Source organism: Natator depressus, chromosome 11 (genome assembly GCF_965152275.1).
Source record: "Natator depressus isolate rNatDep1 chromosome 11, rNatDep2.hap1, whole genome shotgun sequence".
NCBI classification, from domain to species: Eukaryota; Metazoa; Chordata; order Testudines; family Cheloniidae; genus Natator; species Natator depressus.
The window spans coordinates 58645526-58671181 of record NC_134244.1 but is presented as its reverse complement, the minus strand read 5'-3'; the positions used below and the strand labels follow the sequence as shown (position 1 = coordinate 58671181).

Sequence of the window (25656 nt, the reverse complement as noted above, 5' to 3'; positions counted from 1 at the left end):
AAAGAACGAGGAGTACTTGTGGCACCTTAGAGACTAACACATTTATGCCCAAATAAATGTGTTAGTCTCTAAGGTGTCACAAGTACTTCTCGTTCTTCTAACAATACTTAGGTTACTCCCAGTCCTAAAGGACCATAACTTACCCCAGGTCAGTTGTACTTCAGATCTCTCACCAAAGACAATGCTTGTAACCAGTCCTATAATAAACTATCTAAAGATTTATTAACTTAAAAAAGAAATGAGAGTTATTTACAAGGTTAAATAAGGTAAACACACACAAATACATGAGTTATAGACTTAGGTTTCAAAAAGTAATAGCTGCTGTAATATGCAAGCTCTCTCTTTAGGGCTAACCCCAGCTAAACAGCCAGGGATCCCTTGCTTATGCTTAAAAGTCTTATTCTTTCCCTGAAGTCAAAGCAGCATAGGGATGACACATTCTTCTTGACAGGGATTTTTATTCCCTTCCCCACAGTTCAAGCTGTGATGGGACCAGCGTAGGTGTGTGTCTAATCTTCATGGGTGTGGGGGAAACAATCAACAAAGTCTTTTGTCCACTGATGTTCCACAATGGTTTGTCTGGTGTCTATTGGTCTTCTTCTGTTGGGCAGGAGATGACAACTCTTGTGGCAGTATTTCACACTTGGCAATGCTTCTCTCTTGACTGTGGGGGTTTCCAGTTTCACAGCAAGCACTTTTATAGTTATAATGTGAACACTTCATATAACATGGGAGATTGATGCAGTGCAGCAACTCACAAGCATTTCATGAAGTCCAAACACATCTCTATAAATCTAATACCTATTTTAACAATTCTAACACACAGGTGAGCTAGACTGGTTTGCAGCTACGCCTTTGTCAGTGTTCAATGAGGCGTAGGGGCCTTGGAATAAGCTGGCACCTGGTGTGCCAGCCTCACAACTGGCTTTAACATAACTGACGCAGTGCACTAGCTTTAAAGAGTTTTTTCAATCCCTTCCTAGCACAGATCTCTACCTCCAATGCTATATGCATCCATCCAGCATGCTCTGCTAGTTATGGTCATTTTCTGCTGTGAGGAATTCTTAGGTACAGAAACAGCCAGTTGTTGGAACTCCTTGCTATCCATGCTTCACAAGAACAGGCATCGGGAGAGCTGGATTCCATTACCTTATTGTGGTTGGCATGAGCTTTGTTGATTTGCATTAATTTATTTTAGATTTATATGATGTCCCCTTCCATAAAGCTAGGGCCATACAAGTCCGCATCATTTCGGAGGTTGACCCCCAGCCCATTCCTACCAAAAAACTCAAACCCCTCCTACCTATTTTAAGTGTTTTTGAAAGGTCCTGGATTGATAGTCCTGAGAACACAAGTCCTCATCATCCACAGAATAAAATCATCAAGAGGATGGCTCAGCCTCCATGTCAATAGAATTCTGGACTCCTCAGGCTTTATCAGCTCCTCTTCAAGACTGCAATGTCCAGTGTATCACCTTGCATTTAGTTTCCACTTGCACAGATGTACCAAGAGCAGAGAAAACAAAGGAGACAGCCTGGCAGAGAAACAGTTATTTTATTTGCTAACTGGACAACTCTTGGTTGTTCATTTGCGCACACAGTTCTTTCTGGAGCAGGTTTTTTACCACCTGCAGCAATTTCAGGGGCATCTTCTTTTTCCAGGGTCCAGGCTACCTCCCCTCTCTTCCTCTGTGTATCCCACCAGTTTCACTACTAAATTCCTATTTTTTTCCATATTGTTCTCTGTTGCCCAAAGTCCCCTGTAGTGATAATTGGGCCTACCTTAACTGTGAGCTCAGCTATGAAAAGTGTAAAACGTCACAACCTGTAACAACAAATATTGATGGAAAAAGGTGCAAAAGCGAGACAAAAACTGAATTAGTCGAAACAAAAAGGATTACCATTGTTATTCAAGGACTGCGTTAAGGTCATTCCTGGTAAACAAAAACATTGAGGAATTGGAAATCAATGAACTAAAATTAGTGTGCTAGGTCTAATTGGTGGACAAAATAATGAGAGGACAAGCTATTCCACCTATCACTCCCTTTTGGGTCTTAAAGAAAGAAACTTGGGGAGAAATGTTGGTTATTGGCGCAAGCTCTATTGACCTGCCTGGCAACTTTTCTGAACTTTGCTGCTCAGGTGGTTCAAGGGACCCTGGGATACCCACCCACACTGCACTGCTCACATCAGTGCAGCATGCTGCTACATGCACATAAGGGTTGTGCCATACTATGGTGTAAGCACAGCAGTGTGAACACACCCCACTGAAATAGCTGTATGGCTTTAAGTAACTCAGTGTCAATGACACTGGTGCAACATGCACGTGTAGACAAGCCCTAACTATGGGGGGAGACTGTGGCAGTAGCATAAATTGAAGTTACCAATCTACAGGCACAGTCCTGTGGAAACAAATCAAAATGGGAGGCAACCTAGGACCGTCTGCCCACTGTTAACCACCTTGGTACTTTAACTGGAAAATAACTGTGCAGAGCTCTCTCCAGAGAAAGGACACAGAGCAAGGAGGTGTTCCCTATCTATCGAGCACAAACACAGAGATGCAATCAGGCTTCCACAGAACTCTGCCCAGACCTCTTGAAACATCTTCCTGACGCCCAAACCACAGAGCTCTGTACCAGTGATTAGTCCACGTCAGCACCAGTAAAACTTATATTATTTAACACAAATACTAATGGAAGCAATATTAACAGAACAGCACTTTCAGGTTGGATGCAACACACATATATACATTGCTCTTTTAAACCTTTCACATTCCTGAGTGCTCGACCATAGCCAGAATAGGAGGACTGGGTTGTTTGCCATACTATAGAGCAGTGGTTCTCAAACTGTGGGTTGGGACCCCAAAGTGGGTGGCAACCTTGTTTTAATGGTGGTGCTAGGGCTGGCGTTAGACTTGTTGGGGCCTGGGGCTGAAGTCTAAGTCAGAGCCGCACTGCCCAGGACTGAAGCCAAAACCCAAGGGCTTCAGCCCTGGGCGGCAAGACTCAGGTTACAGCCCCCCTGCCCAAGGCTGAAGCCTTCAAGCTTTGGCTTCGCTCCCCCACCCCACCCCCCCAGAGGCAGGGCTCAGGCTGGGGTCATGTAGTAATTTTTGTTGTCAGAAGGGGATCATGATGCAATGAAGTTTGAGAAAACCTGCTATAGAGATTACAATTCACAGGCAGGCCCCAACAGCCTGCAAATGAAGATGCCACTGGCCAGGGTACCACCGGCTTACTGTTAAAAAGAGAGTGCCGTTATTTTGCCTCAGCAAATGAACCTGAGCTGCTCTCCAGTTAATGGAATTATGGGCTGAACTTGGAGTAGATAAGACATTTTGGGCCACATTCACAGTGGCCGCTGAAGTGAGCAATGTTGGCCAGCTGTAGACAATGGGAGAACTTAGGCTGAGGTCTTCGTATTTGGCTAGCACAAATATCGCACTATATTGCAAACACAAAAGTGTACACAAAATAAACGCTTATAACAAAATATGACATTGTGACAATACTCGTGGCACAATGTTCCAATAAAAAGAAAACTACCAAGAGCTGTCACTTGGACAGAGTGTTTTAAGAAAATCTAGAGGCTTAGCCAAAGCAGACCACCACCTAGAAGACCATCTCACAAACTCGAAACTGGGCCAAAAAAGTTGTTCTAACTGGAGACAACCATCAGAAGTATCTCTGCTACAGGCATAAGAGAAAAAATTTGGTGGAATATATAACCTTTTAGAAATTATTTAAGTTTCTACCCTAGTAGTAGGCTTGTGTGCCCTACCACAATGCAGTCCCAGGGTTTAATATTACTGGACCTTCCTCTCTATTCTAGCATGAGTTGGAAATGTAGTGGAGGTGACATACTCAATTCTTCTGGCTAATTAAATGAAGCACTGAAAACAGAACCCCCTCCATACCTGTTTGGCCAGAGGAATGGCTAGTAATGATTAAGGTGGCTAGGGAACTTACAGAGTCCCAGAGGGAAGGCTATTTTCCAGGAAACAGGATCACCACCTACCAACAGAGCAGGTCCATCTCTGACTAGGAAATGTTTTTCTTTTGGTGTTTGTGATTAGCGTGAATGAGACTGTGCGGCCTCTCTCTCTATAATGAATTCATCAGCAGCACCGAAGAGTCAAGTAAAGCCTGGGTAAAGGTTTTGATAATCGCCCCCAAAAAACCATTTGGAAGGCAAGTCAGAAGAGCAAAGCAAGTGCCTGGTGGGGAAGAGTGTGGAAAGAGCTTTGAAGCTGCCTCTTTCCCTCTGCTCAGCTGTTTAGGGTGTAGAAGCTAGTAAGGAAGGTGTGATGGAGCTGCTAAAGAAGCCTGAGGAGACAGAGTGCACCAGCTTCCTAAATGGCTTCAGCATGGGTTATTTATTCTACAGTGCCATAGTGTACATGGAACTCCACAGACAGAGATAAAGTCTCTGCCTTGAAAGCAAATAAAGACCCAATCCTGTGAGGTGGAGAACCCCTTAAATTCCCTTTTACTTCAGAAGGACTAGTGGGGCGTCAGCACCTTACAGGACTGGGGTCTTGCTTATTCCTAAGTATCTTCTCTTTAAATTTTGTGGCCTGGGATCCAGGTCTATCTGTCTAGATATTTATATAGCTTTCTCCCCACCCCACCCCAAAGTATCCGAGCACCTCACAAATGTTAATTTATCCCCCCATACCAGCACAGGGTAGGGCAATTCTATTATCCCCCCATTTCACAGACAGAGAACTGAGGCACAGAGAGATTAAGTGACTTGTCCAGTGTCACACAGGAAGTGAGGCAAAACAAGGAATTGAACACAGGCCTCTTAAAACCCAGCCCTAATCCTTCACTTCAACAGCTCACTTCTGGGTGAAGCGGGGAAGATTATTTTTCTTGGGAATGGTGTTTCGGATTGCAAAAACTATGCTGCTGAAAAATAAATGTTACCAGCTTTTATTAAAATAGCAGCATTTTACTATACATGCAGGAGATGATTTATCTGAGCATAAAGTTTGAAACAGCTAGCATTTCTGGAACCACAGATTCATATCCCAGCAGGGTCCAATTGACCTTACTTGTCTTTGAGGTAGATAAGATGAGTTTTATGCAGTTTATTGTATGGGAGGAGTCTCAGATTGAGACCCTAAAAAATACTGAGGCTTTGTCTGCTGTACGTACACGCTAAAAATCCCACTACATGTTTTATGGGACTAGGGAATTGCCCTGTTCTCCTTGGCCAAAATTTTCCCTCTCCCCAAAATCCATCTCACTGCTATACAAAGCTGGCTGCTGCCTTCTAAACCAGAGATGGCTGTATTTTGCCAATTAATTTCCATTTATGTTGCCATACACCCCGGTCACCACATGAGGACACTAACACCCCTGGAAAAGAAACAAGTAAAAAGACATCCAGGTAAGAGATGCACCACTGAAGATTTTACCATACACTGAATTTCACTTCTAATCTCACAGGACAGTCCTGCAAGGTGGATTTTACAGACTCTAGTCTACTCACACTGGAACAGGGGATATAGTCACTCTGACCCCAAAGACAGGAGTTTTGTTCCAGCCCAGCTCTCACCCATTTCTCATATACCCACATTTGTGGTGGTCTTTATAAATAATGGAGAAATTAATTCCTATAGACTTTTATGCTTAAAAACAAAGCTAACCAAAACCTGTTGTGTCCACAGCAGTGTTAGATGCCCAATCTGACAGATAAATGATAATCAGCGGCTCTTTCATGTTGAGCCATAGCCCCCACCCCACCCTCTGATAAGGCAATGAGAAAGCTGGTTTCCTACAGGAGGCAATAATGCAGATTTTGTGCTGCTGGAACTATTTGATTTTGGACAATGAATGCTAAACCAACCACATACCAAATTAACATCCAGTTTTAAGGCAACAGCATGCATTCTGGGATTAATAAATGCTTTACATGACGAATCTAGTGGCTCCACAGAGTGTAAATCATTTACATTTGAGAGGGAATAGACCAATGTCCACTTGTCACTGCAGGATTAGCTCCCTACACCACATTTGCTGGTGTCTTGTCCATTCTGATTTTGGAGACTGTTCCACATGATAAGAGATCTCACTGGCAGGATTCCAAATCATTAATGTACAGAGAAAAGAACCATGGTCTTAAAACAGATCATTAACACCCCTCTGGTTTAGCTATGGAAAGTCATCTGCACCTATTGTGTCCACAGTAACCCACGCAGCACCTATTTCACCTGCAGAAACCCAGAAGTGCTTGCAAAAGTCTGTATTTATTCAGATTGCCAGCAAACCCCACCACCACCAGTCATTTCCGCAAACACAGACATTGTGATCAGTTGGCCCACTGGTTGTACCTATCGCACTCTTCTTTGGCTCCACGTGTTAGCGATTTCAGGAAGACCTCATCCTGAATGGTAATCGTTTACCATCCACCTGATTTAATAAGAAGAGCGCTGGCTTATCCAATGCAAGATGGGATCGTAAATGAACAGAAAAAAAACCCTATTGCTACTGCGATGGGGGTGGACTTCTAGGCACTGGGAATATCAGTTTCTTCCTCAAGGTGTAGGCTGGCTGGGGCATCTGTTTCTTTCTTCCCAAGTTGTCTGCACGTTTGCTCACATCTTCATTGACTTCAGTAAGAATTGACAAGATGTCTTCACCTCTACAGCCAGAGAAAAGACAGTATCTCTGATTAACCAGAGTGCTATAGTTAACCCTGATTCACAGAAACAATGCCAGTAGAACATATTGGCAACTCTGCACTCTTAACATGCAATAGTATTCCACAAACACACTAAACACTTTTCTGAATTTAATATGAGGCTTCAAGACTACGGAGGCCACAATCCTACTCCCACTGAAATCACCAGTAACTCTCTCATTGACCTCAGTGGTAGTAGAATGGTCTCCCATGTACCTAACACAAAGAATCACCACAAACAATACTGGTGTGACAGAATGAACTGCCACATGGGGAGAGAAAAAAAGAAAAACTTCACAAGCAAATGACGCCCATTAACCAGTCCTCTCAGTGGCTGCTGGCAGTGTGAGGGGTCTGGACTGTATAAACCAGACCCAGTTCATTCCAGAGAGAAGGAGAGAACACCCACAGCAACAGGAGGCAGTGGGAATGCTAAGCAGGAAAACAGCTCCTGAAAGGGGCAGAAGAATCACCTTGGGAAAATGGCACGTGTGTCACTGTATAGCATACAGGAGACACTTTATGATATTATGGATACTAATATTGTAAAATTGCAATGAGTCGTGCCAGGTATGCCGTGTAAGGTATCTGTGAAAATGTTATAATTTGCCAAGTATGATAATCTTGCTTATATGTTTGCATCACGTTTGTATTATGAGTTATAGATATGTAGGGTATATCTATATTTCAAACTTGTGTTGTGCATCTGAGTGACCCCCCAGACAGATCGGCACAGCCTGCTTGATGGCCCATCAAAGGACATGGGCTGTACAATAAACCCATTGAAAGACCAGGGACTACACCTGATGAGTCAGCAAGCCATGTAGGGGCCTGCCTATGGACAAAGCACTCTAAGGCTTTTCCATGTGCTGTGAAGCTTGTGTTTGGGACACAGGAAGTAAAAGCCTCATGGCAAAAGAATATAAAAGGCAACTGCATCATCTCCATTTTGTCTTCATTCATGCTTCTTACCACTGGAGTAACTTTTCTACAAATGAAGCTCGGGACCCCACCCCTGCACTGAGACTACCCCCCACACTCAAACCCCCACCCCAACAAACCTCATCCTACCTGGATCTGGACTACCCTGACTAGTCCCCCATACCCAGATTCCCACCAAGCCAGCACCCGGACCTGCATCTCACCGAGCTAGCACCTGAACCCCTCCTGCTGAGCACTCTACACCCAGACCCCCGCGCTGAGCCCCAACCTCCTTCACCTGGACCCCCATGCAGAGTACCATTGTGTCTGCACCCCTATTCATCCAGATCCACCCCACACCAAGACCCACCATCAAGCCGCCCACACCCAGATTGCCCCACACAGAACCTTATCACACCACACCTGGATCTCCCCACACTAAGCCTCTCCACACTTGGATCCTACTGGGCTGATCCTGCCTGCCTACAGCTAGTGTGCTTGGCATGGAGGGGCAAGGCCCTAGGGTGTTTCTGGGGCAGGCCTGGTCCTTGTGCTGTATCAGGGTTGGGTGCAGTTTTACCACCGAGTCCATATCCTGGGTAGGGGATGAGAGGCCCGCAGGGTGATCTCTCACTTCTGTGCAGTCAGTTGCCTGTGCTCCCCACTGCCATGCTGGAGCCTCCACATTTATTTATTGACAAATAAAATTTGCAAAATTTTAAAATATTGTGTGCACAATTTTTTGGCACAATTTTAAATTTTTGGCACAGAATTCCCTCGGGAGTAATAATAAATCTTTAGTTTTAGACACTAAAGGATTGGCTGGCAGTGTGGTATTTCGGGTAAGAGCCAAATTCCTATTGACCTGATAATGTGGCTAACCCTTTGGGGTCAGAAGAACATTTTGTATACATGAACAAAGTTTTGAAATAACTTCTCACTGTACTGGACCTATGTGCTGACTGGGAGCCTGGAAACGGGAATGCAATAAAGGGGGCGCTCTGATTTCTTTTTCAGCTTCTCGATAACCAGCGTGGAGGATCAGAAGCGGAGTTTGTGACTGGTTGGTGAGTTTAACTTCAGTGTTATCCACCAGACTTGGGAGTATCTCCTTTCACTTTTGCAGCCTGCCCTGACCTTGGCTTTTCCAGCCCTAAGTACACTGGGTCACAGTACCGATTTGTGGGAGAATTGGGTACAGGCTGGGACCTACCTCCCTAGAAAATTCTGGATGTGCCTGAGAAGTAAGAGTTATAGAGAATTGGGACTAAAGATTTTGGGTGTAAATGATGATAAACTACTAATACACCCCTTTTGCAAGTATTCCTACATTCTCTCTGACATCTTGTCTCTTGTATGTGCGTAAAATTGGGACCAAGAGACTCTCTGATGCCATAGTTTATCCATGGTACATTTTCACTCTTCTCTTCCTTAATACAGTCATGAAATAACAAAAGAAAAGTAATGACCTGCATCTGCATTCTTGGGCCAGATTCATCCCTTGTAACTCCATCCAAGTCAGTGAGGTTACACGAGGGATTAAATTTGCCGCCACGCCCCCGCCACGCCGCCCCCAGCCCCAGTGCTTGCCACTCTCTACAGCAGGCAAACCTAATCAGAGTTCCTCATGGCTGGACTCGTGCACATCATGCACCTTACTACAACAAAGGCTCAAACTGAACACCACGCAGCAGCAAAGAAACACATACAGTAAGACTGTAGCATTTTCCATAATTCTACCATAGCATCTAGAAGACACTGTGTAGGTATCTAACAGATGGGACAAAGCCCAAACCCACTCAAAAAGAGAACCTGGACCTGAAGCAGCCTTAGTTTTCAGTTTGGTTTGGTAAAACTAAAACCCAGCCTCCTCAGACCATCCCTAACGCCTTGGTGCTGCAAACATTTATGTAAGTTTACAGGGACAAGCTAAACACATTACCAGTTTTAAACTGATGTGTGTCCACGTAGGAGTTTGTACAAATTAAAAAAATCTAGTGCAAGTTTGTGGGTGGGCAAGCCCTTAGACTTAGGCTTGCCTTTGGTGAGCAAAGATTCAGCAGTCACTCCCATTTCTTCACCCAGTGGGGTAAAGGGGCTTGTTACATGGCAAGTTACTGTACAGGAAGCCAGGGTCAAAAACTGCAGCACACCATGTTGCCATGCAGTGAAGTCCCATGTGGACACTGCTACAGCGCAGTAAAATCCTGGAATAGTGCTTGGCCTGCTGTAGATTCTCCCCACCACCCCCAGCATGCCACACAATAACCTACTATGTATACAGCCCTTTGTTATCAGTAAATTCTCACCCTCAATCTACACAGAAGTATTACCTTGGTACCAAGAGCTGTAACTTATTGCAGAGGGCTTGAATGTACCAAGTACCACGGTGTATGTGGCGGAAAGATGCATAGCCACCCACTGTGGCCATGCCAAGGAGGAAATCAGCTTCTTCTGGAATGCTTTCGAAAGGGGAGACTAGTTGCTGTATGGGAAGCAAGTCAGGATTCTGTGCATCTGATTCAATGTAGACAGCCTGTTGTATCTCTTTGCCTTGACATGCCTGGATAAAAAAGAGTTTGGGTTTTTCAGCCAGCTGTAGGCATTGGCTGGCTGTGAAGTAGGACATGATCTTGCGGATTGGTACTTCTCGTTCATCTGTCCCATAGACCAATCCTGACTCTCCGTGAGATAGAATACAGCATACAAAGCAGTCCCTGTCTCTGTGATCTTTCGACTGCCATTCCTGCATGAGATTTTCTATTTCTACTGATGTCTTATCAGTATAAGTCTTCACATCCAGACCAAGCCATGTAAACACCTGCGCCAGCATCTCTGTTATTTAAAAAAAAAAAAAAAAAGAGAAGAAAAGAAAAGCTGTGGAGGGTGGGAGAATAATATAATCATAATATAAAATCACTATGCAAGCTAAGCTGAAGAGTAACTGACTTCACACAAAGCGGCACCTGGAAACAAACAACCACACACACTAGAGTAGATTTGAGGATAAATGGAACCCAAACCCAGCACAATCATGAGGCTCAAACATGCCTGAGTTTTTCAGGCCAGAGTTTCATAAAGCAAGGCCTGAGACCTACAGGCACTTTTGTGCATGTACATGCAACCAGCACAACTGGATGAGCAAAACTGGGATTCTTGGTAGACACTGGGGGCACTTTGCAGAATTTCAGATTGGGTTTGCTCTAAGTAGAACTCTGCTCATTCATACTAGAGAATGGAGACCCTGGAATACTACTGAATTTGGTGATTTAGAAAGTAAGTGAACAAACAAAAAGGACAGTCCATCACAAAAAATATCTACATAACAAGAAGAGCTAAAGGCCCTGATTTTGATCTCACTTGCACTAGCATAGATCGGGCATAGATCAACTGTAGTCAATGTGGCTAAACCACCCCAAGATTTGGATGTATAATCATACATGGTTTTTGGGGTAGGAACTGTCATTTTCTTTTTGTCTGTACAGCTTGTAACACAATGGGCCCCCAACCTGGATGGCCTCTAAACACTATTGCAATATGCACATTCAGTAATATATCAATAGCACATAACTTTGCAACTGAAGAATTCTATATCTTGGGCTCAACTCAAAGAGATAAATCACAACTTGAAGGCATTTTTGATCTGTGAATTAGCTTAATTTACATTAAGCCTCTGAAAATAAGAGACAGAACTATTAATAGTTACATACAACAGATGTCACATTTAATAAAATAATGGGTTCAATGCTCTAAGAAAACTATCAAACATATTTCTCTTACCATAGGTCTAGCTATAGTAAGTCCTGGAGAAGTTTTAATTTGGACACCCTTTTGGAATTACACAGACAGTTTAGTTGCACTGAAAAAGATGCCACTGCAAACTCACTCCTGTCTAGTAATCAATCATGTGTTTAGTTTTCCCCCCACACTCGTGATACAAGTGGCATTATTTGACTTGTATGAGTGTACACTGCTTATAACTATGTACTTAAAATATGAGCAAACAAAACCTATACAGGCATTAGAAGTACAACCCATGAAGAGGCAGAGCAGAGCCTAAACCAGAAGTGACTTACCAGCATCTTTATCAGATCCTCTCCTCATCTGAAGAGTCCCAGTAAAGTTAAAATTATTAATAATGAGGCAATAGCCTCTGTGTGGCCCATCCATTTTATAGGTCATCAGCTTCTGTTGACAGGAAACAGAAAGAAGCTCACAGCTTTTATGAAGGAATTTTATTTTTAAGAAGACAATCTATTGCCTTTAGATTCAAGAGTGCAATCCACCTGTGAGGTTACTATTTCTGTATCCCCCTGGGATTTTCAATCCCCTGTACTGCCTAGCGTTTTTGAGATGCCCCTTTTGCTGTACCCTCCCCCCAGAAGAAATATATTGTCTTCTGTGATATGTGCATAAATTTCCATTTGGCATTAACGGGAGGTACATACCATTAGCGGAAGAAAAGGGAGACGAAACTCCTTTATCATATAACTGCTCTAAAAATGAACCATCCAGTGCTGTTAAGCTTTGTTTAAAAGCCACAGACTTCTATTAAGTGAAACGTCTTTATTTTACAGCTTATATAATAGAGAGGTATGATAAAAGGTAAGATTACCAAGCAAAATTTAGAAGTGGTATTATTGTACCATCTACAATAATTACTAGTCAGGCAAGGAGTCAGCCTATAACAAAGTCAGACCAAGATTTTCAAAGTGAGCAGTGATTTTGGATGCTCTAATTTTTCAGGCTCCCAATTTGAGAAACCTTAAAGAGGCTGGTTATTTCAGGAAATGCTGAACACTCACTCTCTAACAACCTCTTTAAGGTGTATCAGGTTAGGCACTCAAAAGTTTGAAACAAACATCCAAAATCACTGGTTACTTTTGAAAATTTAGGCCTCAGGAGTGTCATCCTGTATGAGAAGACAGATGTGGAGCCCCAGGCAGACTTCAGTAACTTATTAGCACATTTGACTCTGAGGGGGAAAAGGTTAGCACTTGGGGCAGAGCTTAGCAACAGAATTCTACAGTTGGTAGGGAGTTGGGGATAACTGTCATGAGGGGACAGGAATAGATTATTTCCACAGCTAGTAGGAGGGCTGTCTTGGACCCTTGGCACTGTGAAGCCACAGACACATGGATCCCTAACTTTGTCTCTCAGGGTGGCACTGTGAAGCCACAGACACATGGATCCCTAACTTTGTGTCTCAGGGTGGGGGGGGGGGGGTCAGAGGCAGTTTTTACTCTTGTGCTGGGAAAGAAAACTGACAGAACAGGGACAAGCGAGGCCACAAGTTTGGCACATGCCTAGGGCTGGCCCTTAGTCTCCAATGTGACTATGGTAAAAACTGAAAAGTCATCTGGATTCCAAATATTGTCTCTTTAAATCTACAACTCATCCCCAAGATTGTTAAGAGCTACTAATTATCAGGGGAGTCTTCAAAAACAGCAGGCTTGACTCTACTCCCAGTTACATCAGTTTAACCCTACTGCCTTTATAAATGGAGTGACTCCCAATTTAGTGGGAAGAGAATCAGGGTCAGCACTTTGTGCTCCTTTGGTGCCAAACTGCACCATTTCTAGAGCAGTGCAGACATCAGTTGATGTTGCTGATGCACCAACACGAATATTTTGGTAAAAGAAATTCTAGGAACTGAAGTGGTTAAATAAAAACAGCAGGATTAATTTTCCCACCAAAACTTCATTCACATCATAGGGAAAAAGACAAGAGGGAGAATTCCATGCTTGCCCAATGGTACAAGGAGAGAAAGAAACTATATCAGGGTTCTAAGAAGGTATTAAGAACAGTGGAAAACTTAGCACTGTCCTTTTAAGCTGAGCAAATCCTCCAAGTTATTGATTAGAGTCAGGAAAGTATTTAGGCGATTGCCTCAAACCTCTGTTTTGCTTTCTGGGTTGCTGATCCTTGCAGGTTGTTCCTGGCTTAGTTCAGAGATGCCTTGAATAACATTTACTGCTTTGTCATCTAGAAAAAAATTATACAAATGTTTAGGGGGTGAAATCTACTCTCTGTAGATGCACCAAACCTGAGTTCTACTAAAATGCAGCAGTTTTCATGATTATTAAAGTGCTATTACACTAAAAGAAAAATGTAGTAAAAATTCCATTGTCTTACTCAGCAGTTCTCCTCCTGTTTGTTCCAGGTCATATCTACTCACACACTTCAGTGACACAAATAAAATTTTACTCCTATTAGTATTGCAGAATCAACAGAGCTCTGGAAGAGTGAGGATGATGGATTCTGCCTCATGGATCTTCAAGAGAATTTTCCACTAGATTGGGGGTCAACTGTGTTCTAAGTGAGTCCCCAAAGGTGGCTGAAGTTGTGGTGTAGGCATGCCCTTAAATCCAATTACAGAATCTTTTTAGGGAATGATGCGGAAGTAGGGAAGAGCCCAGTTTGACTCATTTCCAGGTTGCATTCAGAGATCTGGCAGTTAGAGGGCAAAAACCTGATTTTTTGTTTTTAAACTTAACAGCAATTTGATCTTCAGTCACTGAGGCAAATATGAAATCTCATGGTGCCATTTGTGCTGAGTAGAACAATCAGAATTACATTTATTTGGGCAAGAAATATTCCCCCCTGCCTTGCCTTCTTTAGAGCTCTCATTTCCCACTGTACACCTACTAAGGGAATCCTGTAGCTCAGATTGAGTCTAATTAAGCAATAAATATACCATGTGAAAGGAAGCAATCTTACACACCCCAATCCTCGACTCCCTGTTGACTAATGATCTTGATTTACTGTAATTTCTCCAACATGCTACTGCCCTAGGGAAATGCAAATAGCACAGTCACATGCAGTTGCCAAACTGCTGGGGCTGGCAGCAGGGTGTTTGGGTTTTTTTGGTGATATGCAGAAGGTAGAAGGGTTGAGAAAGGGGGGATTCTTCCTGGGGAGAAGAGGGGAGAGCCTGTATGTGTGGCAGGGAGGGGAGAAGGAGTGGGATTGAAGAGACTGGTGATCTGCCTACGCATAAGCAATTCTCTCATTTCCTCTAAGAGTACCTGACTGTCTGGTGCTGCACTCTCAATGATCTTAGAAAGGGAAAGCTGCAAAATAAGCCCTCTCCTTGTTACTCCTCCAACTGGCCTGTCCCTCCAAGCAAGGGCAATAGACCATAGTACTACTCAAGTGACATTCCAGGAACTCTCCAAATCTGTTTGAACCTGCTCCGAAAATTCACACTCTCTTTACTTTTAGGCAGCCAGCAATAAGAGCTACTTAAAATAAAAACACAGAAAAACTTATTAAGACATACCTTGTCTGGCAGCTATGAAATACACACTCCCAGCATGTTCCCGCAGGCTCCCAGAGTCTATAAAAACAAGAAAGACAGAAATAAAATTGTCTCATGAGCCCATTAAAATAACAATTTGACTTTATCAGTAGTTACACTAACAGTAACAGAGTCCTATCGCCTTATCTCATGATATTTGTGTACAATTAAGGGGGCAGGGAGACAGCTTTTTGCCTCTAGTTAGACCTTCTTTAAACTTTCTGGAAAGCATGTTAGCTATTTCCCTGTCACAAGTGACAATCCACAGCAGGGGGATTTGCCGATTACCTGTGGCTGTTCTCTAAATGTGAGCAGCCAATCCCCAAAACCAGCTTGTGCCAACAGGAAAAGAAAAAGCCAACCTAAAGCAAATCAGTCAAACTATTTTAAAACTACTGTTGTAAATGGAGACTTCAGAATTTTCTAAAATAAACTAAAACCAGTTAGAAACGTATAAAACTAGAAATATAGACATTAAAAATAAAAACACTTCCCAGAAAGACTTACCATAAATATTAGAATCCAGAGATTTGATAGGGGTCTCCTATATGAAGGAGGAAGAGGGGAATACCTGCATTAAAATCAATGTAATAAAATCAATAAAATAGATTTTAATAGTGATTTTAGCAGAAAAAAAGACTTGATAAGTGTCAGTGCCACATGGCATTTTGGAAAGAGATAGCAGACAGAGGCAAGACAGAGTCCCCAAGTTTAGCAGTTGAGTGGCAAGGGCCAGACATTTCAGAGCTGCAACAAGCCCATCAGAGGTGAGCATCTAGAGGAGAGTGCTGCCCGCAGAGTGGGTTTTATTTTCTGGGAAGCTCCACGCGAAAAGCATATATGGTGTCCTTAAATGACACTACACTTCCACTGACCTTATGAGTGGACCTTGCAGCACATGCAATCACATAGGGTACACTGAAGTCAATGGAAAAACTTATTGAGGTCAGTGGTGCCAACAGCTTACTCAGGATAAAAATTCCCTATGGTTCAGGAACATGGGAATTACCATATCAGAGCAAAACAATAGTCTGTGTAGTCTGGTATCCTCTCTTCAACCATGGGACAATAATAGATCTTCAGAGGAAGGCTTCCAGTCCCATGATACTCCTAATTGTACACTATGTATGTCTCTAGCAATGGGGAGAAATTTCTTCCTGCCTCAGCTGATGAGCAGTCTATGTCCTGGATAAGAATTGAGAACCCTTGCAATTGTATCCTAGCACATACCATTCTCGCGTGTATAAATGTCAAACCCTTTTGAATCTTAGTAAGCTATTTGCTTCAATAACATGCTGTAGCAAGTTCCTCGGGCTTATTCTACAGTGTATACATTTTTTTTAGCATTTTTAAATGTTACCTTTTTATCTCCCTGAGATTGCCTTCACATTGTTATATTATGAAAGAGGGAAACAGGAACATAAAATGGCCTCATGCAAACTATGCTTTAAAAACAAACCATTGTGCTAGTTTTTCTATTGTGAAAGATGCCAGACTGAAAGCCATGGAAATTGAAGCCCTCTATTTATACCTAAACCAGGTACATCACTAACAGCAGCAACACAAACTTCCCTGATTGCCCAATGTACCTCAGCTCTTGTCTAGAGGGAGCATGCTTCTGTGAGGATAATTAAGTCTCCATAACCGCTTAGTCTTTGACCTCATTCCCAATCCCCTGAGCTATCCAGTTCTTCTTTCTTTAAAGACATCTCTTTTGACACTTCTCCCTTCCTAACACTAAATATATTCAAGAGGAATAATGCATACATGGCTTTTAGGATGCTCTGACCCTAATCATTAAGGCTAAGATTTTGTCACAGTAATTTTTAGTAAAAGTCACGGACAGGTCAAGAGCAATAAAAAAAAATTTACAGAGCCAGTGACCTGTCCGTGACTTTGCTAAAAATAACCGGGGTCAGGGCTAAGTAGGGGGGGGAGGAATGGAGTCTGGAGGGGTGGGACCAACAGGTTGAGCCCCCAGCCTCCAGCGGCCACAGGGGAGGGCACAGCCACAGGGGCACCCATGCCCCGCTCCAGAGCTGCAGCCCCCACCAAGCCCAGGCTGCATCCCTGGGAAGCCACAGGGGGACACATGCCCCCCCATTGCAGCAGCCAGGCAGGGGCGCATGGTCCCAGCTGCAGCCCCCAGCAGAAGCCACAGGGCTGGGGCACACAACTCCAGCTGCAGCATGGTCCCCACTGCAGCCCTTGGCAAAAGCCACGGGGTGGGGGTGGGGGGGTGTGCAGCCACGGGGGGGCGTGCAGCCTCCATTCCAGAGCTGGCCGCAGTTGTGGGACAGGGGTGCACGGACACGGCCACAGCCCCTGCCAAGCCCCAGCTGGGAGGAGGAGCAGCATGGCTCTGGGACACCGCGAGGGAGGCGCATGGCCCCCGATGCAGCCCCTGGCGGATGCCACGGGGCTGGAATGCAGTGGGGGGTGCAGCCACGGGGAGCACACAGCTCCCACTCTGGAGCTGGCCGCAGCTCCTGGACAGGGGCTCACAGCCCAGCTGCAGCACCCTCCCCCCTGCAGGGTGCAGGTTCCAGCTATCCAGCCCCAGTTGCAGGGCAGGGACGCAAAGTCCCGCCTCCAGTCTTGGCTTCAGGTGCTGACAGCCGAAGCAGAAGAATTCACAGAAGTCCGTGACTTCCATGACCTCTGTGACTAAATCGTAGCCTTACTAATTATTTGATGTCCTTGGTAACCATATTTATAGCAGACTCTGCTTCCTTCCCCAGATCAGAAGGCATGATTTAGCTAGACTTCAGTCAACGACAATACAGAAACAAGAGTGAAGAAAATAGGCTCACTGCAGCATACCTGTGAGGAAGTCAATAGCCTGACATCACGTCCAGAATGACACAGTCCTTCAGGGATGTGATGGGGAAGTGATGCAGCTTCTTTGACTGGCAGACTGCTTTCCTGCTGAGCTAGAGAAACTAACAGGAGAGGCATAATAAACAACTTTGTGAAAACAAGAGAAACAGCTAAGCACAAACTAATCTCCTTAATTAAGGAAATGTGGAGAGGCATCTAGCAAGAGATGTTTAAAACATAAACGTACAGAAATTCCACCATGGGGATAAGAAGCCTGTAAGGTGAAGTCAGTGGGGGAACATGACTGTCCAGCTTCTCCCAGAACTGGTTCTAGATAACAGTCTAAATGAAACATTGTGCCCTTTCAGCATGCAAATGTCTAACCTACAGATCCTAAATGAAATAAGCTTAATAACTATGGTGCAGACTCTACTGGAGAGGGAACCACACATCTTATAACATACATGCATGTGCACACACTCATTTAGCCTGCCACCTATCAACAAATCCCTCCCTCCTGTGCAGGTCAATATATAGCACTTCTAGAGTGCTGTTCATCCACACACAATAAGGCTCTAGCCAAAGGAGGGTCAGTCTTGTTGCCTCCATTTCACAGATGTGAAAACTGAGGCACAGAGAGGTCAAGTCACTTTCTCACAGTCCTACAGCAGGGTCAGTAGCAGAGTCAGAGACAGAATAAAGGTTTCCAGTCTCCCAGTCCCATGCCCCATCCACTGGACCGCTTTGCCTGGCCACAGCCATTTTGGAGCTACTACGTATATTCTTACAGTATTGCTGCTAGCAGGTAGCTAAAACTAAAGGCAGCAAAGCAGAGCTCATATGCAAAGACCACAAGTGCCTCACTTTTAGTCTCAGGTGTAGCAATACATGTGGAGGACACACACAGCATCTCCAGCTACCAGACACAGCAACTAGTTCAATCTGTTCTAGTAAACCTGCTGGCACACACAGCAGCCCATTCAGAATTACTCACCTCTTTCCATTTTGTATTTGTTTACTGTTTTCAGGAGATCAGGTGAAATTTCCATACAGATTTTCTCCAGTATTTGCAGGTTGTTTTCTGCTAAATGGTCTTGTTTTTCCAGAAAGTTCAGCAGCTCTAGACTGGACTGCAAGGAGAGAGAGAGTCAAGTACACTTAACCAGCTCCTTAAATATTAATACGATCTACAAAAGCCTGCCCTGCCTTTAAAAAAAATAACAGACACTGATTCTCCTGGAGTACATACTGCTGAAATACAAAACACCTCACAATCCTTACACTTCCCACTTTATACTTATTCTTATCCGTTTTGCTTCTTACTACCAAGGAGATGTCTCCATAGTACATTTCACAGTGCTGGGGGGCAAATCATGTTGTAACATGGTAGCTCACTGACAGCTTCATAATCTGGTTTGATCCTGATTGTATGTATAGCCAATACCACGCTGTATCAGTGAACTACGTTATAGTCTGTATCACAATCAAGTAACTAGTTATTGTCATGTGTCTTGGTCCCATATACACAGACCAGAGCCAACTATGCTATAACACAGCTGGGGGGATTAGCCTGGTATTGTATTTCCTAGTGACCTCTAGGATTTGAAAGGCCTCAGATCCATCACACAGCAAATACAAGAGAGAGACAGTGCAGCATAACAGTCTTTAGTGTAAATGAGAACCAGGCCCTACACTTCCTGGCCCCACTCAGCCACCACCTTCACTCTGGTATACATATACCATTGCCCAAATATCTACTCCCCCAATCACATGCTGACACAATCAGCTGATGCCATATGCTGCCAAAACCCTCTCTCCACTCTTTCGCCTAGTCTCACTAATAGAGCCTCTAGCATTCTTGGCCCTCTCCCCACATACCATATTTGTCAGCTTCTTTGGGAGCTGGTTCCTCAAGAGGAACATGGCTCTTCTTAAATCCTCACTGGTGATGTCCTCTGACAGTTCATACAGCATCTGCCTATGTGACATAGATCCAGTTAGGTGAACTAAATACCATTGTATACATACTGTAAATCCTACATTGGCACTCCATAGCCCCCCCAAAGCAATACTCAGATTATGGTAACGTGCCCACTATTGGAAGCTCTGCTATGCTCCTCCAATGCTGCCACCTGCTTCACCTGTAGCACACCTGGTGATCTCCACTTAGCCTGCTCAGCAAAGGTCAACATGCAGCAGGCAGACTGCAGGCAATGCTGGAGAGCTAGAGCTGGCGTAGTAGAGCATGAAGAGCATGATCAGCAGCCAAGCGTTATGGTCAGGAACTTACCAGTGGCGTAAGCAAATTAATATGGAAGAGCTGAGGGAATTTAGGTTGTCGTAGGAGGAAGAGGATATAAAAAAAATCCCAATCCAACCCAATTCACAGAGAGAGAGAGGGACAGAGCAAAGGAGGAAGAGCCAGAGAGATAGTAGTGGAAACCTATGAGAGAGGAATGACAGTCTATGGCACACTGTGTCACTCCTCTCCTCTGGCACAACATAAGGACAGAAGAGGACCCAGGCCTTTCTAATGCGTTGTTGGCCCAAGAATGCTCTGAGCTGTGCAGCCTCATCCCAAGAAAAAATATTAAAAGTCACTGATTAGTCTGAGCATCTGCAAACTGTAAAACCTAATCACCAAACTTCACTTCATAACTTTCAAATATCACACAGCAAGTAACAGATCAACATTCTTTCAAGGCAGAAAATGTCTGGCAACACCCAGTTCCCAGAAAGCTCACCTGTACCGAGATACCTTCCCTTTCCAGGGTAGATTTTCTTGCACTGTCTCCTTAGTGTAGCCAAGTTTATGGAGCAGGAAGTGACACCTAATCCTGTACAAAAGCTCAGCTACTATGAAAGTATCTTCCTTATTCAGAAAATCCTTAGCCATGAGGAGCTGGAAGATGTCCTGAGCTGATTCTACAGCTTCCAGCTTTTTGAAGGACAGCAAGTCACTACAGAGAAATTTCAGGGCCTCCACTTCTTCAGTTCCCAGGTTTTCATCAATGACTAGAAGCTGCTGGTGAAACTTTATGCTCATGTCATCACCCATGCTGGAGGCTCTTTAGGAGATAAACTTCACAACCTGAGAATGGAAAGGCAAAGAAGAGTCCAATGTAATGAATCAAATGGCACTGATGCTAGGGAAGAACTGAACTTTAGCTTCTAATAGGCACTAAGCAGCATCCTTGATACTCTGTGTCGGCCAGTTATTTCTTCCAAACCATCAGAAGCCAAATACTCAGTGGACGCCTTAACTCCTTCCTGCACGCACCACACTGCAGCAGTGTGGCAAGATCTGCTCCTTCCTCTTCTTGTGATCAGGAGAGAGAAGAGTCCCCCGCTGATCACCCTCTCTCACTTCTGAAGTGTGGCTCCAGTGTCTTTATAGTGGGTGGGGGTAGAAAGAGAACAAGGTGCTGCTCTTGGTCCCTGCAGCTTGACTACATCTTGCCATGGCTGGGAGAGGATAAGAAAGTGAGACTTCCTCCTGCCCTTGAGTTTGCATCATGGGAGCTCTGCCACTACTTCCCATGACCAGGAGAAGGAGAAGATGCTCTTCCCCAAGGCTGGCACTAGGGTAGTGTGAGCAAGGGTGGGCACCAAACTGGGGTGCCGTGTGGCTTTTGGGGGGGGGGGACACCTCAGCCACTGCGGGTAAGGGGGACATGGAAAATGTTTTCTGCTCAGGTGCCAAAATGGCTGGTGCTCTCCTTGCCCTTAGGCTGAAACACACCAGCAGTGACATTATCACCTGGAAGCCCAAGTTCTCAGCACTATGGCAGCTGTAGAGTGCACATCCCCTACACCTTCACCACTCTGCAGCTAGTTTGCTGTTCTGTACCAAATGTGAAAGCAAAGAGTCTCCTTCCTACTCTCAAACTTCCTTTATGAAAAAGTCCTATAGAATTTAATAGGAGTAAAACTAACAGGGTTCTAGAGAAATTAATACAATTCTATTACATTTAATGGAGAATAATATGCTTTCTGCTTCACTGCCAGCTCCCTTTCCTGGACATGTTGGGGTTCCTCGGTGGACCACTCACTTTAATTTGGCAGCAGGTCGTCTTTAGGCCTTTCATCACAGTTCTCTTCATACAAAGACAAAAGGAAAAGTGGGAGATGATCAATGAACACTAAAAGCTTGGGAGGCAGTCAGCAGGTAAAGGGGTGAGTGCATGTTTCGGGGAGAAATCAGTAGGGCATTGCTGTGTGTGTATGTGGGTGGGAAATATAATTCATGAGTCCTGGTCCATCTCTCCTCTAACCACTAAACAAAACTTCCCAGAGCCAGGAATAGAAACAAAGAGTTCAGACTACCCGCTTCCTCCCACCTCTACCTACATACACGTACCAAAATTTTGCTTACATCCTTTTCCTCTTCATACAGACTAACTCCCCCAATCTTCTGTCCCACATATTGCAGCACCGTCTTCACTTATAAACAAGATGGCTGCAAGAAAGCATAGATCTAAGGCCTTTCTACACACAGAAGTTTACCTAACGTCTTGTTTTTAACCAAGGACAGCAGGAGGGCCAGCACTGCAAGCATGATCCTATCAGAGACCCTAGGCACATACCCAGGGCAGCAAGCCCCTACTGCCACTGGCACTGTCTGTTCTGGCTACATTACTATTTTTACTGCGCTAGCTAGATGAGAGCTAAAGCAGGTATATCTCCTCTAGCTGGGAATCACACCCCCAGCTCCAAGTGCAGACCTATCAGTTAAAAGGGGCAAATTTGTGCACAGACCAGCCCTCACTTCTCTACCAGTTAGTCAAATCCCAATAGAACCACATGATAAAAACTCAGTACAAATTCACACTAGAACACACATGGCTGCTTTCCCAATTCCAAATGTTCACTGCTTGATTCCTGACACCATCAGTTACAGATCCCAGCCTCTCCTGTTTTTTGCAGCTTAGCTATTCTATCTCCCGCACCATTCCAGCCAGCGTTCTCACAGCTGGCACTGTTGCTGAATTGGGCTAAGCTAAAAACGAACAGTTGCTAAATATAAAACTTAAATTGGTACAAAAATATGATTAGTTTTTAAATGGTTTAAATCTAAAATTTTTAAACATTAATGAAATTTTTAAAAAATTGTGTGTATATTTTGTATCTCGGAGGGATTAAGGGGGCAAAAAGCGAGCCAAGTGTGGAGAGAAACCAGTCCGCCCAGAGCAGCCGGCGGACACTACAGAAAGACATAGGGAGAAGGGGTGGGAAGAAGGGATGGACAGCCACTCTGTAAAATCAAAATACAACCAACAAAACCCTGCTTCCTAGTTTCACACCTCTACTACCACCACCTCTCTTACCCTAAGAGGGAGGCACAAGTAAAGCTAAGACTCATGTACTATGTCCCCTCTTTCTGGAAGGGCAGGATGGGTGATTCATAACCAGTCCTAAAAAGAAAAGGAGTACTTGTAGCACCTTAGAGACTAACAAATTTATTTGAGCATAAGCTTTCGTGAGCTACAACTCGCTTTATCGGATGCATGTAGTGGAAAATACAGTGGGGAGATTTTATATACACAGAGAACATGAAACAATGGGTGTTACCATACACAGTGTAACAAGAGTGATCAGTTAAGGTGAGCTATTACCAGCAGGAGGGGGGGGGGGGAGAACCTTTTGTAGTGATAATCAAGGTGGGCCATTTCCAGCAGTTGACAAGAACGTGTGAGGAAACGGGGGGGGGGGGGGGTTGGAATAAACATGGGGAAATAGTTTTACTTTGTGTAATGACACATCCACTCCCAGTCTTTATTCAAATTAATTCCAATTCAGCAGTCTCTCACTGGAGTCTGTTTTTGAAGTTTTTTTTGTTGAAGAATTGCCACTTTTAGGTCTGTAATCGAGTGACCAAAGAGATTGAAGTGTTCTCCGACTGGTTTTTGAATGTTATAATTCTTGACGTCCGATTTGTGTCCATTTATTCTTTTACATAGAGACTGTCCAGTTTGGCCAATGTACATGGCAGAGGAGCATTGCTGGCACGAGGGCATATATCACATAGGTAGATGTGCAGGTGAACGAGCCTCTGATAGTGTGGCTGATGTGATTAGGCCCTGTGATGGTGTCCCCTGAATAGATACGTGGACACAGTTGGCAACGGGCTTTGTTGCAAGGATAGATTCCTGGGTTAGCTCACCTTACCTGATCACTCTTGTTACAGTCTGTATGGTAACACCCATTGTTTCATGTTCTCTATGTATATAAATTTCCCCACTGTATTTTCCACTGCATGTATCCGATGAAGTGAACTGTAGCTCACGAAAGCTTATGCTCAAATAAATTTGTTAGTCTCTAAGGTGCCACAAGTACTCCTTTTCTTTTTGCAGATACAGACTAACATGGCTGCTACTCTATAACCAGTCCTAGTAACACATTCGCGTGCCCACCCTTGAGAAACAGCCTACTTTGCACCAACCACCACTCAGACACTCCTTCTACGTTTCTAGATCAGGAAAACTATGGGAAGCAGGTGGTGCCACAGGGTCTGGAGGGATGCTGGGGGACGGGGCAGGCGGCGGGGGGATGCTGGGAGGATGGGGCAGGCGGTGGGGGCAGGAGGCTGGGTGTCTGGAGAGGTGGGGCAGGTGGGGAAGAGCTGGGGGGTGGGGGCTGAGTGTCTGGGGCAGGCGGGGGGGGATGCCGCAGGACAGGCGGGAGGGGTGGGGGGACGGAGGGGATGCCGTGGGTCAGGGGAACTGGGGGGATGGGGCAGGTGGGAGGGGCTGAGGCAGGCGGGGAGGGTGGGGGCTGGGTGTCTGGGGCAGGTGAGAGGGGTTGGGGGGATGCGGCCGGACGGGGCAGGTGGGGAGAATGGGGGCTGGGGAGACAGAGCCGGCAGTGGGGGGGGGAGCTGGAGGGGGATGCAGTGGGACAGGGCAAGGAGCTGGGGGGACGGGGCAGGCGGGGCTGGGGAGGGAGGGTGCGGGCTGGGTGTCTGGGGCCGGCGGGGGGGGGGTTCCGCGGGGGGGGGCAGACGAGGAGGATGGGGGCTGGGGAGACGGGGCAGGCTGGGGGGGATGCCGCGGGACAGGGCAGGGAGCTGGGGGGACAGGGCAGGGCTGGGGAGGGAGGCTGGGGGCTGGGTGTCTGGGGCCGGCGGGGGGGGGGGTGCCGCGGGACAGGGCAGGCGGGGAGGATGGGGGCTGGGGAGACAGGGCCGGCGGTGGGGGGGGGGGGAGCTGGGTGTCTGGGGTCGGCGCGGCGGGGGGGCAGCGCGGGTGCCGCGGGACGGGGCCGGCGGGGGGAGCTGCGGGGGGCCGGCGGGGGCGGAGCTGGGTGGGGATGCTGCGGGACGGGGCCTGGGGCGGGCGGGGGGTTAGTGTAGGCTAGAGGGGGGAAGTGGGGGCTTGCGGGAGGCAGGGCCCCCCCTGCTCACCACTCCACGGCGCGCATCCCCGTCGGAGCGATGCCAGCGCCTCAACGGCTTCCCTGAGGAGGGGCTGAGTTGGGCCGGGCGCGGGGAGAGGGAGGGGCGGCCGGGGCCTCACCCCCGCCCCTCACAGACACGGGACCAACCGGCACCTCCCCCGACAGCCGCGCCCACCCCATCCCCTGCCGGCTTCGGGCCAGCGTGCGCATGCGCGGGGGGAGCTCCACCCGAAGCAAGAGCGGGGCGGCCGCCCATCCGGGCCTGCGGCCTTTACCCCACCCTCATCCCCGGCTCGCTTGCTCCGCCTCCCCCGGGCAGGGAAAGAGGGGAACTCACAACCCTGGGTTTAGCAGGCCAATGCTCAAACCCTGAGCCATCCCTCCCCGCCTACCCAGGGGTTTTGCTGCGGTGAAACAAAGTTCGGGGAAGATTATCCAGCTCGTCTGCACTACGAGTCCGCAAGGCCGTGGCGCGAGTGGTGAACACGGTCACACAAAATACGGTTGTCTCGTCTACACTGACAACGCCAACAA

General features: G+C 45.8%; 1 protein-coding gene across 3 annotated transcripts; it reads right to left on the bottom strand.

Annotated features, from left to right (window-relative positions):
* Positions 1–5011: 5011 nt before the first annotated feature.
* On the bottom strand, positions 5012–25194 carry CASP10 (caspase 10). Of its 3 annotated transcripts, none has more exons than XM_074966879.1 (12): positions 25130–25186; positions 21697–21824; positions 20472–20818; positions 19606–19705; positions 18722–18857; positions 17731–17849; positions 15415–15451; positions 14890–14946; positions 13504–13592; positions 11684–11795; positions 9941–10442; positions 5012–6647 (listed from the first exon to the last, which is right to left on the bottom strand). In XM_074966879.1, exons 3-12 carry the CDS (start codon positions 20783–20785, stop codon positions 6491–6493), a joined length of 1623 nt encoding a protein of 540 aa, XP_074822980.1. In that variant the 5' UTR covers positions 20786–20818; positions 21697–21824; positions 25130–25186; the 3' UTR covers positions 5012–6490. The 3 variants fall into 3 exon arrangements, with proteins under 3 accessions (XP_074822980.1, XP_074822982.1, XP_074822981.1); XM_074966881.1 differs by having other exon boundaries at positions 21780–21824; positions 25130–25179; XM_074966880.1 differs by lacking the exon at positions 21697–21824 and having other exon boundaries at positions 25130–25194.
* Between the last annotated feature and the right edge of the window lie 462 nt (positions 25195–25656).